The 13488-nt window shown below is 40.7% G+C and overlaps 1 protein-coding gene across 1 annotated transcript; it reads left to right on the top strand.

The window, feature by feature from the left end:
- The first annotated feature begins 2409 nt into the window (after positions 1-2409).
- On the top strand, positions 2410-6542 carry LOC149282273 (myb/SANT-like DNA-binding domain-containing protein 1). Its single transcript, XM_089498453.1, has 3 exons — positions 2410-2663; positions 5453-5725; positions 6302-6542. The coding sequence occupies exons 1-3, from the start codon at positions 2410-2412 to the stop codon at positions 6540-6542; spliced, it is 768 nt and encodes a 255-aa protein (XP_089354579.1).
- The last annotated feature ends 6946 nt before the right edge of the window (positions 6543-13488 follow it).

Raw genomic sequence — 13488 nt, 5'->3', positions numbered from 1 at the left:
AAACTGATGATTTTTGCAGCATGCAGCTACATGAGCCCAGCAGGGGGCCACATACTTAATTTAGTTTGCCTGGTGTGGCCAATGGCTGGTCCGACCTGCTACCCCTGATCTCCCCCGACACAAGCATATGTTACATATAAAGTATTTATTCTGTGTTCAGCAACAATTGTTTTCTGAAAGACATTGTACATTCCATGCATTGTTTTGTAGCACTTTCAGCTTCCTGGCTCCTTTCCCAGAATGATCAGCGCTTGATTTTATTTTGGTAAAACTTCATTACAAAGAGTTTAAAAAGTAAAATATATTTTCTTCCGGCATCTGTTCTCGGATATTTCTTAAGTTGAAGGTACCTCCATTGTTGTTGTCCTCCAGCAGAGCTCGGTGAGCTGTGGGTCAGGTAATGTCATTGGATCCTCCTTATGGTTTAACAGGGGTGTCCAACTTGCGGCCCTCCAGCTGCTGCAGGACTACATCTCCTCTATTGCTCTTTCAGCTAAGGTGCTGGCTGAGGAGTATGGGAGATATAGTCCTGCAGCAGCTGGGCTGGAGGGCCGCAGGTTGGACCCCAGGTTGTTTTTTTTGCCCCTTTTCTTGGCTTTCGATATATTGCCTCCTCTGTTCAAGCAGATTAATGTCCTTGTCTTCTACTAGACTGAAACATTAAACAAACAAAACACATTTTGGCCACAGCACTGAACAAAGATAATTCTAGTGAAGCTTCGCTGCTCTCCTGTAGTCATAAAAACAAAGCCGAGTCCCTGCCAAGACACTGACTTTAATTGCCGCTGCCTGGGAGAGCAGCGAGGGGGGCTTACCAGCTGTGTCAGTACATCTGGGCTAAACGCTGCAAACCTCTCTTCCATTTAAATAAAGGCTTTTAACTGGGCTGGGTCCGGATCACCATGCTATTTTTATAATTATTAGTATGCGTGCAAATAGACCACCGATCATGACTTCTGGATCATTAAGATGACTGAGATGTTTAAAGAAAATCGGGGGGGGGTGATGATGGACATTTAAATGTCAGTCCTACAGGTTCAATGTTAATACACCACTTAAAATCAACTCAGATCAAAACTTCATAAGCCATGCAGAAGGCTTTGTGGTCACCGAGAATTGACCGCTCACTGCGCAGGACCCTCATCCACGGTCAGTGGTTTTATAAATGCTTTCTTAGACGATGATGCAAGGGATGGGGGTACAGAAGGGCAAAATACAGACTCACCCCATCCAGTCATCTTGCTCCTCGGTAGGATAAAGCTCTTTTTCTTTCCCACTCGCCTGGGCTCCTTTTTCAGGGTCGGGTGGAATTTAGTAGGATATCTGTCCAGCCATCAACTCATCCCTTGTCCACGCCTGGCCTGTTTCATTTATAATTCCTGCCCGAGCTATCCTTGCAGGGGAATCCAGCGCTGCTCCGCGGCGATCTCCTAGAGAGGGACAGGGGCGGCGATGTAAGAGATGTCTAATCCGCGCACTGCGGCTCCTCGCTGATATTCCGCCGGTGCGGACAGAGTTGGGCGCAGGACAGCTTGAATTAGATATATCCCTAATGTTGTGCCGGTTACCTAGAACCATCTCTGCTCAGATAGACAACTGAATTATGGAAAACGGATCAGAAAAGTTCCAGAGGGGACGCAATTCCCCCCCCTCCCCCGACGGACACCCATAAATATATAAGGATTCAATTAATGGATCAGAGTTCCAAATGTGCAGCGGTCACCATAGAAACGAACAATCTTTCTGCTAATCGCTCCCCATTTTGCACTTTTGACCGGGGCTCATCTTTTTATAAAAGGGCCTAATGTTTATATATATATAAAAAATAATAATAAAATGTGGAGCAGACTGAAGATCCAGCGCTTTCCTTGAATTAAGACTTCAATTAACGTCGTGTTAAAAGGCTGTCTCTGTACATTTGGCTTTAATCTTATGAACCCATTTGCAGTAAAGAACAACTTAAAACCTCCTTGAAATCAGCAGAACCCCAAGGACCGCGCGGTTCTTTTTATTTCCCAACCTTTTTCTCCTTTTTTTTTTTTTTTTTTTTTTTTTTTTTAATGTGTTTAAAAGCTTTAATATTGAAGGCCTGTCAACTTTGTCCTGATTATTTGGCTCTCAGTTAAAAGGTTTTTGTTGTTGTAGCTTATGCAGTTGCTGTGTTGCCATGGCAACGTGACATCAAAATGACGTTTCCTTGTTTAAAAGCTTTTAACTAAATTCCAGCCTGTCAGATGTAGGCCCCATTTTATGCTCTCAGACTTCAAGCTGTTGCAAAAAGGGTTTCAGATGTTCTCTTGTCATTCAAATGCCTCGGCCCTACCCGTCCGCATGTCAGCCTCGGCCGGGAAAGCTCCACTTAAGAAGCGTTTCTAAGCTGGCCTCTTTTAGAAAGCTCTTTCAGTAGCAATGGCTGCAGCTGAAATCCCCGGCTACCTTCTGTCTTCTCAGAGCGAGAAGCACCGGAGAGCCAGGAACTGGACCGACGCCGAGATGAGGGGCCTGATGCTGGTCTGGGAGGAATTCTTCGAAGAGCTGAAACAAACTAAACGGAACGCTAAAGTTTACGAGCGAATGGCCAACAAGCTGTTTGAGATGACGGGGGAGCACCGCCACGGGGAGGAAATAAAGATCAAGATCACCAACATGACCTTCCAGTACAGGTAAGAGGCGCAACGAAACGTTTACGTTCTGGTTTAACCCGCGTGGCAGCCGCGTGAACCAGCGGTCTGCGCTCTGACATCACGATGCTTTCCCATATGCAAATTGAGCTGGATTTAAGACAGTGTATTTGCATTTGGGGCCTGCATGGTTACGTTCTAAGGGTGATGGGGCTTAACCGACATATTTAAAAGAGTTTTCTCTTAATTTATGCATTCACTTGCCTTTTTTCCAGTATTATATGTGTCTTTGCTGTGCATGGCTACTGTTTAGGTAACAGGCACCTTCTGATGGGGTTCTCCGTCCATGTCAGATGGTACCGTATGGGACCCCAGTGTTTCAGGCTGCCCCTAACAATGAATGCATATAAAAGCACTCTGTGCGCAGGAGCTGGCGGTAAGTATATGACGTGGCAGGAGTGAGGAAGGGGTTACATCCCTCCAGGTAGAGAGAGATTGACTCTGTGTTCCTCTATGGCCCTACAACGTCACAGGCTCCATCACCGTCTTCACCGATGTGACTGAAGCGAGACACCGGGAGCTTTTTAACATAAATCGTCCCCTGCACAACAAATTGCTGGGAGGTTTGAGAAAGAGGTAAATATGGAGGGGATTCTGCTGAAGCCTCCATCCATTTTCATGGTGGGAACCACAAAAAAATAAAAGGGACCTCTCAGCTGTCATATACATTAACGGGCATATGATGGCTGCGGTGTCCCTCTAAAAGAACGAAGTAAAGTGACCTCAGGATTGAATATTACATCTTCTAGTTTAATAATTAACACATTTTTGCTGTTAAACACATTACCGTGACTTTTAGGGCTGTAGAACGCTCTCTGAAACACTCAGCAAACATTCTGAGCTCCTAGAAAGAAGGAACATCAGGGGAGCAATTAGATTATAAACTCAGGTGGGCACGGGTCACTCTCATTGTTCTTTGATGCACTACTTGTTACATTGTTAAACGACTTGTTTATTCATTGTACAGCGCCGCGGAATATGATCGTGCTATATAAATCAATGGATAAAAACTATAGGGTTACCAAGAAGTGAGAGTCCCCAATAAACAGGGATGACTGTAGGGTATATTCTTATCACTTTCTGTTACTGGTTCACCTGATGTTACACACACTAAGCCGCTAGAAACGCCAATATGGTAAATTAAGATCTATTATTTTATTGGCTTTTACATTTTTTTTATCACATTGTGATCTCTTCACTAAGGGCCGGATAGGATTTTGATATTTTCAGGAATTTGGTAATTAATTTGAAAGACCCTCTCACAATGTCTCCCTACCTTCTCCTCCAACCACTTCCGTGTCCCTGTAGAGATGTAGAGACGCAAACCTTAAATGAACATCTCACCCATGGTGGTGACAGAGAATACATTTGGCACAAAAAGTATTTTTTGCAAAAAAAAAAATCATTTTGTTTGTAGACATCCAGCGGGGCCTCTCAGACACAGCCAAGTTTACAACCCCTCTAAATATTCAGGCAACATCTGGCTATGGTTGAAATTCTTTCAATTCTTGCAATTTCCAACCAGGCTTGATCCTAATTTGTTCTTTTGAGGGACACAAAAGCAGCACGGAGATGCCATTTTAATCAATTTTCCACTTCAGGATGCTTAGCCGGTGTCTACATGAAGTATCGCTTGCTATAGCAGTCTTTGTGTTTGAAAAAGATGTGTCCTCGAGTACAAAAGAGAAATGGTTGTTTTGAGTAAAAGCTGCGTGACAACCGGCTATTGTATGGCGGCCAACTGAGTGGTAACCGCGCTGGGGGGGTGAAAAGCTCTGCTTTTGTAAAGTTTTTAGGTTCTGTTGGATAAGTTCCTTCCAAACGTGTGTTTCTGGAACCCCGTCACGAGAAGTCTGAGCTCCTGTGGCAATGATAAAAAAAAAGAGAAAAAGTGCGGGATATTCTCAGGAACGTCTGCAGGAGAAACTTCTCGCGTTTCATTCAGCTCTAGTGCGGATACCGCTGTTCCCGCTGATTCCGTCAGGAATCGATACACACCTAGATGTACACGGTGTTACTCCAAAAGTGAGAAACCCAGAGCAGCCGGAGAATCAACTCTTTCAAGGAGCAATACAATTTTACTTTTTGGCCTGACAGGTTCTGCAGTGGACCATGGGGACCTCTGATGTGCCTTTTATATTTAGATCTCGGATAGTCAAACACTATTTTTGAGAATTGAAACTTGCATTTCCAGGCACATTTCTAAATGACAAATCAATATATTTTGAGAAGTTCTGTTTTCTAAGGATCTAGTTGCAAATTCTTACTGTAATTATAAACAGCGTCAAAAATTCCTGAAAAAAGTATCTCCAGAAATTAGTCCCCCAAAGAAAAATCTCACAGAGCTGGGTATAGGTGCTTGTTACACTGGGGAACTGAACGGCTTTAAAGAATATTTATTTATTAGAATATTAAATATTTTAGCATAATTGTTTCATTTATTTATGTTACTTGGCACCGGGACTTGAATAAACGTTATTAGTGCGGTCTTTCTGATTTTGTTTGCTGAATCAAATCACTAAACCAGAGTTGGGCGATCGATGTTGGAATGTTATCTGACAACCAGTCGCACGCTCCCTGCAGGCTACCGACATTGTTCTAGGATATCTCTCCAGCAATCACTATGAGTAATCGTTTAGACTGGTGACCGGGTGATGAGATAGACACGGCTTAAGGAATGGGTTCAAAACCAAATTGTCCAGATACACACACAGTATATTTACCTACATATTAACATTGACCCCTGATTGTTTCCTTTCTTTTTTTCCTAGAAAGTTAAGATGTATGACCGACAGTGAATCTGTTGCTCCCGATTGGCCTTACTTTAAAACCATCGATAGGATCCTTTCTAAATTACCAGAGCAGAACGACGGAAAACTCCAAGCGGGCCCCTCCACCTCTCAAACAGAGGCGTCTCAGTCCCCTTCTGCAAAATCCTTGTCCCTCTACTTGCCCTACAATCAGTTTACATATGAGGAAAGACAAGAGTGTTTCGATGATGATAATTCAGAGAGTTCCACCAGTCTACAGTCCTTCAAACTCAGGTGAGTTCCAACCGCTCGCTCATACTATAAAAAACAACTATAACAACTATAACAAAAAAGAAAAAAACCTATAACAAAAATAAAACTATAACAAAAAAAGAAAAAAAAAACTATAACACAAAAATAAAACAACTATAATAACTCATAATATAAAACCAACACACTTAAGGGCCATATATATATATATATATATATATATATATATATATATATATATATAGATATATAGATATATAGATGCTTGTTATAAGCAATAGAATGGCTCAGTCTCAATGGAAAGGGTTTCAATGAACATGCAGGATTTCATTAGCATTGTCATAAAGAATCAGCTTATTGTTGTTTCTGAGCAGGCAAAATTACCCAAAATATCACATGACTGATAACAATGGAGGCCTCCATTGGGACAAAATGAAATATTTTAACCACTAATTGTTGTATACAGCACTTCCATGCTCAAAGGAAAATGTTAATGTTTTTTCTCCATTGATCATAGACAAATCCTCATCATTGTCATATTTAGTGTTACTGTCTCCCCCCCCCCCTAATAATTCCACTAATTTGAGCTTCCTATATCAGGTCTGGTGAGAGAGGACTGAAGAAAAGGAAATTACAAAGTTTCAATTTCCAGAAGAAAAAGTTGAAAATCATGGAGAACATGTTGGAAGAACAGAAGAAACTAAGCCGGGCCATGGAAGAAACGTGCCGCGAGGTGCGCCGGGTACTCGACCAACAAAACTTCATCCAAGTCCAAAGTCTACAACTTCAAGAAAGAATGATGAATCTTTTAGAGAAAATGGTTTCCAAATCCACGACTTAGATGGATTCACAAAAGCGTCAACACTTTGAGTATACAAACCTTGTTATTATTATTAAGATTATTGGCACGTCTTGTTATTCAATTTAAATGATAAAGAACAAAAATATTGTAAATACCGTATGCTAAAAAGTCACGTATAGAAAGGAAAAAAACACAACCTCTGCTTTAAATGTCAAGATGTGTTTATAGGGAATGTTTCATTGTTAAAGAAACAAGGACATTGGAATTAGATTAAGACGATCCCGAGGCCGGACAATCTTGGGATCGAGGGTAAGCATGGATTTCAGCAGCCGAGGTGCTCTGGATATTGACAGAAGCAAAGACGTTTGTTTGCTTTGTGAATTGATTACGTTATACTTTCAGAACATTTGGATCTGACAAGAATGTTGTTCAGAGATCTGTTTGTTTCTATATGTGAAGTAGGGAGTCACATCTCCAGTCCATGAGGGCCGCAAACCTTCCAGGAATTCTGTGTCTCTTTGCCTGAAAATAATTAGTTTAATATATTTTTTTTATTAAGACCCCCTTGCTCAGAGTTTGGATAACAAAAATGGTGGACCTTGAGGACCAGGAGTGTGCAGCAAAAGGAAGATGGGCATCTCATGTTGTAATGAGACGGTCAATAAAATGGTTAGATTGTCCTCAAGAAGGATAAAGCATTATTGTGATAAGACACTAAGATACTGAGGACATTGATTCTGTATATGGTGCATTCATCTGGTTTGTTAAAAGCAGTGGCGCTGATTTCCATGAGACCGGAAAATAACCCATCACAGCCGGCGATCCAGAGCTGTTTACGCTGTCCCAGGGCAAATGCTGACAATATTCTGCCCCAACATGGGAATGCTAAGAATGAGAGAAATTTTGTGGGCTGTATCAAATGAGATGAGTAAAAGCATAAGGACCAAACACTTTGCTGGGAAGCTACAGCACTTTCATCATGATAAATGCCCGTCCGACATCAAGGAAGCAATTCTTCTTTAACCTTAAACATGTATAAGCTTTAAAATGCATTGTGATCTCAACCTAAAATACTCCTGCTAATAAATGTCTAACGTACATAAGCCTTTTTTGCGGTGTTCACATATTACGCTATTATTTATAGGTTTCAAAATGTACATATTGTATAAAGCTTTATTTAGAAAAGGCCAGGAGGTAAAAAAAAATAGTAGTTTATCAAGTTTAAATATTTAAGTTTATTCATAAGTAGTTTAACAAAATCCTTTCAGCTGTGGGTCATAAAAGTCACTTTTCAGGATCTTAAGCACGGTCCTCCAGGACAATGAGGCCCAGGAACACCAATTTTCCAGCAAACCATTTTATGTTTACAGGTGCACGTGAAAAACCCCAAAAACTAAATCGTAAAAATAACGCTTGGCTCCCAATTGGCGCCCTTGCTGGCTATACTTTGTTGGCTCAGCCTAAACTCCCACTAAGATAACCTCCATGCCAGACTGCGGAAAACCTACCCCAGACAAATCTACCCCAGACAAAACACCCAGGTCCAGGCAGGTAACACCACACTTGGCTCAGGGATTTCCATGGATTCTTCTTGCCCTGGGAGCACATGGGATTATCTCAACCTCTACCCTCAACGGCCCCCTGATTATGAGGCTTCAGGGGTTTAAATGTCCATGTCCTGTACCTGATGCACAGTTCATACAAATCCCGGAGTGGATCCACTTGGCAGCCGGTCTCTTACAAAATCTGGTATGAATCATTTCATTGGGAGGGGGAATGGAGCATTGGCCCACCCTGCTCTCCCATTGCGGGGGTCCATATACATGAGTTGTACAGCACCTGTGCACAAAATCCAAGCAAAAACCCTCCTCGGGGCTTACAGTATCACAGCAGAACATAACACGGAGAAGGCAGAATTTCACATTATTTTCAAGGACACATGAAAGAGAGAAATGTTCTATTTTGTAGGAATCTTAAATTGTGATACCCCCCCCCCCCCACACACACTGTATTCCTTATTTTGCAGGCTGTGGCAGATCCAGGCGGCTTGATTTAAATGAGTAAGAGAAATGGGTAGACTTGCAGTGGAAGTAGGACAGTAAATCCTCCTCAACACAGGCTATGATAGAACAGTCTCTAAAGAAGCCGAGGATCAGCCAGCGACAGTCTCAGACAGTGACCTTTTCACTTCTGAGGATCAGGCAGATCCCAGAGGACCAGGAGCATCATTAACGCAGAAACCTCTATGTGAGCTCCTGCAAAAAGTCCACACAGAACAGTGGTGGGAAAGGAACGTCCCCTCCATGCAGTCTTTGAGTTTTTCAGGGTCCCATCTAATGTAGCGAAGTCTTCTCTGCCATGAAGCATGGCGGCCAGCGTCTGTATCTGGACAGCCCCCTATCCTGCTAAATGGCCATCCATGCCATGTCCTTGTGTCTATTGCTCAATGCGCCATAATCTCCTTGGCCACCTTAGGGGACCACTAGATGGACAACTTGAATCAGCCTTGGTGACTGTGATCGCTGGTTTGTGCTGATCTTGGGGAGCTTAATACCCTCACTATTTGTGAGTTTTTATGAAATATTTCTTAAATATTAAATATTCTTAACATGCAGCCCTTACTTTCTGTTAAGTATACAAAATAGTCTTGCTTACTATTTTCTTCTTATAGCAACTCGTCTCCCTGCAGCTGGTATTATACATACTGTATCTCGGTCAACAATGTTTATGGCTAATACATTCCCTGTAATATCTATTGGTTTAATGAAATCATCTAGGGATAAGGTACTTTCAGATCGAAATGATGTTACAAAAGTTGAGTTAATGCAAGCTGAGCTGAACTTGATTTACCTTAGAAACCAATTAAACTGTAATTCTATAGGTGGGCACTAGGTGGTAGTATATATTTATGTTGCAGGGTATTATATTAGCATTTTATATATATATATATATATATATATATATATATATAGTATTTTGCTATGTATTTCTAAAAGATAATACTTACTAAATCTAGTTCGTGTAAAGCATCAGCCAGACGATAATTTTAGCAACTTTGGGTCAGATTCCTTTTGCAGTGTGAAATACTATAGTCATTGGTTAATTTGGGTAAAAAGTGACATCCTTAATATACGTATTGTTTAATGTGAGGCTCTTAACTTTCAGGAATGAAAACAATATTCACGGTGTTCTAGAACTGAAATGAGAACTTTCTTTCACCGAGCCTGGTGACCTTTTAATCCCGCTACAAACTAAGATGCATGAAAAATAGTAATATTCAGCAAAGTGGGAACTATAGGAGTTACAAATCGTTTTTGGGGGGTGCACAGATCTGTTTTCTTCCACTTGGCCCAAAGACCAATACATTTCAGTTGATCAGTGAATTGGATGAGGAGTTACTTAAAGTTTTGAGACCGCAGATGTTTCTTTGAAGCTCTTGACTCCTCTTCTTACTCATATAAATTGGTCCACTAAAAGGTTATCCCTGCCTTCCTTGGACTACGTTCTCTGGGACCGATAAAGCAATATTTTGTTTAATGCCTTTAAAGACACAACTAGAAAAGCCATATAAGGCAAATAATAATAATTATTATAATAATAATCCGGGACATGATTATTAATTACTATTAATCCTCCCAGTCCATCAACATTTTGGTGTTTGAAAACATCAAAGGCAGAACACACATAACAAGCCCTACAGGTTAATGGCAGAAGTCGGCTGTAGAAGATAATTCCCTCAAACAAAAAAAAATAATTATATTAAGCAATGAACTAAAACGATACAGATGCATCTAGCCAATGCCGTCAGGAGGGCGTACAATTAGTAAATTTAAATCCAAAAGCACGGAAAGTACTTATTTCTTATTTTTATCTAAAATATATACTTTTCCGGCACAAATCACAATCTGCTCTGCAAGGCATGATAGCGCCCTGAAATGAAACAATACACATATTATTAGGCATTTATTACAAAGGTTAAAGGGCACAGAAAGTTCATGAAAGGCAGACACATTGTTACGCACAATGATCCCATCTTGTATTAAATACATGAAATACGGTCCTGCAAATCCGCAGAAGTTATGTTTTTTATTTTTATTTTTTAATCTCGACCCACAGCCCTAGAAAGATAAAATGCCACTTTACTAAATGCCCGGTGGGCCGTTGGGTGACATCCCCTTATACCCATCTACTGCTCCAGCGGCAGGTCGGGTGCTGCAGCGTTAGGGCGTCAGTGGCCGGATATACCCTTTTCATGACTCCCCAAATTAAATTTTTTCCCCTGAAATTGTTCACCGGTTTAATTTACAATCTGTATTCTGGAAATGTTTTCTGGGCATGCTGTGAATAAATAAGCAGTCAGAGAAAAATACCATTTTGATTGAAATCGTAAATAAACTACAATTTTATTCAGTAGTTTACTTTCTCATTTCTATGGCACAGCTCGGCAAAAAGAGCTTATAAGGTTTACCGTTGGGACCGAGTAGCGTGTAAAACGGCTAAATGCCTTTAGCCATGCGATATAAAGATCATCACGTATTCCAGAGAAGAAAAAAGATTATTATTATTCATGCCTATTCCTTCAACAACATTAAGAAACTAAAAATACAGAGTCTTACAGAAATATCTAGGATGCAGTCTTACGATAATATACCCAGGGGCTCCCTGTAAAATATTTTTGGTCTATAATACATAGAAGATAATTACTTGGCAGGGGGCATTGGACCGTAGCATTATAAATCCCTACTTAAAGTGGACATTGAGATTTGTTATCGTTCTTTAAAATCCAATTAATGAGGCCATTTATAAAATACATTTGTAGTAATTTTTAGGGTACAGTTGTGCCATTTAAAAAAAAAAAAAATACTTTAAATAATGTCAGGTCTCCTTTAAATGATTGCTACTATTTTTTTTAAGTGTGTCTGTCACTTTAAAACAAGTTGGGTAAGAATTTTAGTAAAACTTCCACCCTTCCATGTTGTCTGGCGGGACTGCGTGTTAGCTAACGTGTTGGGCATAAATCACGTCTGTTAACACAGGAATCGCTTTCCCTTCCCCAAGCAGGTTACACATTGACTTTCTAACAACCTCTACATAAGTAAAAACATGAAGGCGAACTATACTGATCCGGCTCCAGAGATAAAGGTTTGCTGGTGAAAAGTCTTTCTATGTTATATGGGGCAGGAAAGGTGAATTCCAACGGAATAATAAATATTTGTCACGCAGCATTACACAGAGAAGGTAAAATTATAGCATTGAAACAAAGTAGGCTTTTATTATTATTATTATTATTTCTGTGCTTTTAGTTTACCTGGAGGTCACCATTGTAGTTGGTCATGTGACATTGGGAGACCACTATTTCTCACAAACCACACTGGGTGATTGCTTTATGGCAAAGCTTATAAAGTCCTTTTTCAATAGACTTTTAATAGTCAGATGGTCCCGTGGAACTTTCGATATTATATTGTCTACAAGACAGTGTAATAGGAAATGACACACAATTCTTAAAGGTCTGCTCTTAAGCCGCAGTGATAGTGTAATAGTGTCCAGTGATATTATTTACATGATGTTATCGACGTCTGCCCTGAGTTCTCCATGCGCCATGTAAAAGTGCTTTGCCGCTTGGCTCTGTTCCATTTTCACATCACAATAATCACTGATGACATCACTGCAACATTGTATCTCAGTGTCTCCAGACATATTAGTTTGTAAGTATAGAGAGACATTATAACAATTCAGATAAGAACTGTTTTGGCCTACCTGCTCTCTCTTACATAAAAATATGATTAAATTGTTGATTTTATTTCCTGGTCTGGTTTGCTGTGTATATAATTTGCCCATATAACCAAGCAGGATGAAACTCGAGATGCTCTGCTGGAAGGGTATTCCATGCATCCACCACCTTTCTGTGATTTCGTTTTCTTGGTTTATGTTTTATTTTTCTGTATTGTAAAACTAAATGGGGAGAAAAATCTAATGTGTTCTCAAAATGCAAAGCAAGGATCCATACTGTGTGCTTCACATATAGAAGTGACAGCAATGTGACACCTGGAGCATAAATAATAAACCCTGTGCAGGATTCTCGTACGTTCTGCGGTCACGTAAACAAAGTGAAACAGGTGAAAGGGCAATAGGGGTGATAAGCCTTTCAAAACTAGGCGGGAAAATATTATCCGTATTAAAGAGCAAAGTACCAGTATAGTATACGGTGGGTTCCTGCAGCCACGAGGAAGAGAGCTGTGCGTCCTGAAAAGACACAGAAGACTGTGAGACCCCCAATGACGTCATGTATTGGTTGCCCAGGGGCATGGGGCAGAGCCACACTTGACAGTTCTTAATACTGGCCACTGAGATGTAGAAGTCAGTAATCGGTCGTGTGCCACCGCGCCTGCGTCATTATATCATTTCACAAACATATGAACCAAAATCACACAAACTCATCGTATTTCTTCTTGAAAGCCGGTGGTGTTTGCGGGGGCTCCGTGACTCGCATTCCGTCTGCAATGGACATGAGTCTTCTATGTACTAAATGTAGCTGCTTTTCAGTAAGTGGGTGACCAACCTCTAACAACGGAACATCACGTTAACGGGGAGCCGCTACAGGGAAGTGTATTTCACTCTCCGTGAGGTTGGGAAAATGTAAAACTTTCAGACATGTAATTACAAGGAGACAGGGTTAGGTCACGGGACACATACACATTTTGTATGTTGCTGGCAAACACGTGTACAGTGATGCTATGTGGGATTTATAACGTATTTATCACACATACTGCAGAGGGGCAGCACTTTACATGTGCTGATCAGCAACATGTGTTGCGTAGGTATGTTAATGAAAAAGGCCGATATAATCCTCTTAACACGGAAGGATGACATATTTGACCATTGTGTGGTGTCCTTACGTTTCTTAATACCAACATTCTGGTACATTACAATCGTCTCGTGTTTGTCAAAAAGCGTCTTGATGACCCTCAAGACTTTTGGGTTGATA

Source organism: Sceloporus occidentalis, unplaced genomic scaffold (assembly GCF_023333645.1).
Source record: "Sceloporus occidentalis isolate IW3139 unplaced genomic scaffold, rSceOcc1.0.p SCAF_120, whole genome shotgun sequence".
NCBI classification, from domain to species: Eukaryota; Metazoa; Chordata; class Lepidosauria; order Squamata; family Phrynosomatidae; genus Sceloporus; species Sceloporus occidentalis.
Note: the sequence above shows the minus strand (reverse complement) of the source record. Positions and strands in the feature narration are given on the sequence as shown.

What these genes read in the sequence shown, in the direction of transcription:
- LOC149282273 (XM_089498453.1), top strand. Translation starts at nt 2,410, where the DNA reads ATGGCTGCAGCTGAAATCCCCGGCTACCTTCTGTCTTCTCAGAGCGAG. An exon ending in AACATGACCTTCCAGTACAG is followed by an intron (nt 2,664 to 5,452) that starts GTAAGAGGCGCA and finishes TTTTTTTCCTAG; the next exon opens with AAAGTTAAGATGTATGACCG. An exon ending in CTACAGTCCTTCAAACTCAG is followed by an intron (nt 5,726 to 6,301) that starts GTGAGTTCCAAC and finishes TTCCTATATCAG; the next exon opens with GTCTGGTGAGAGAGGACTGA.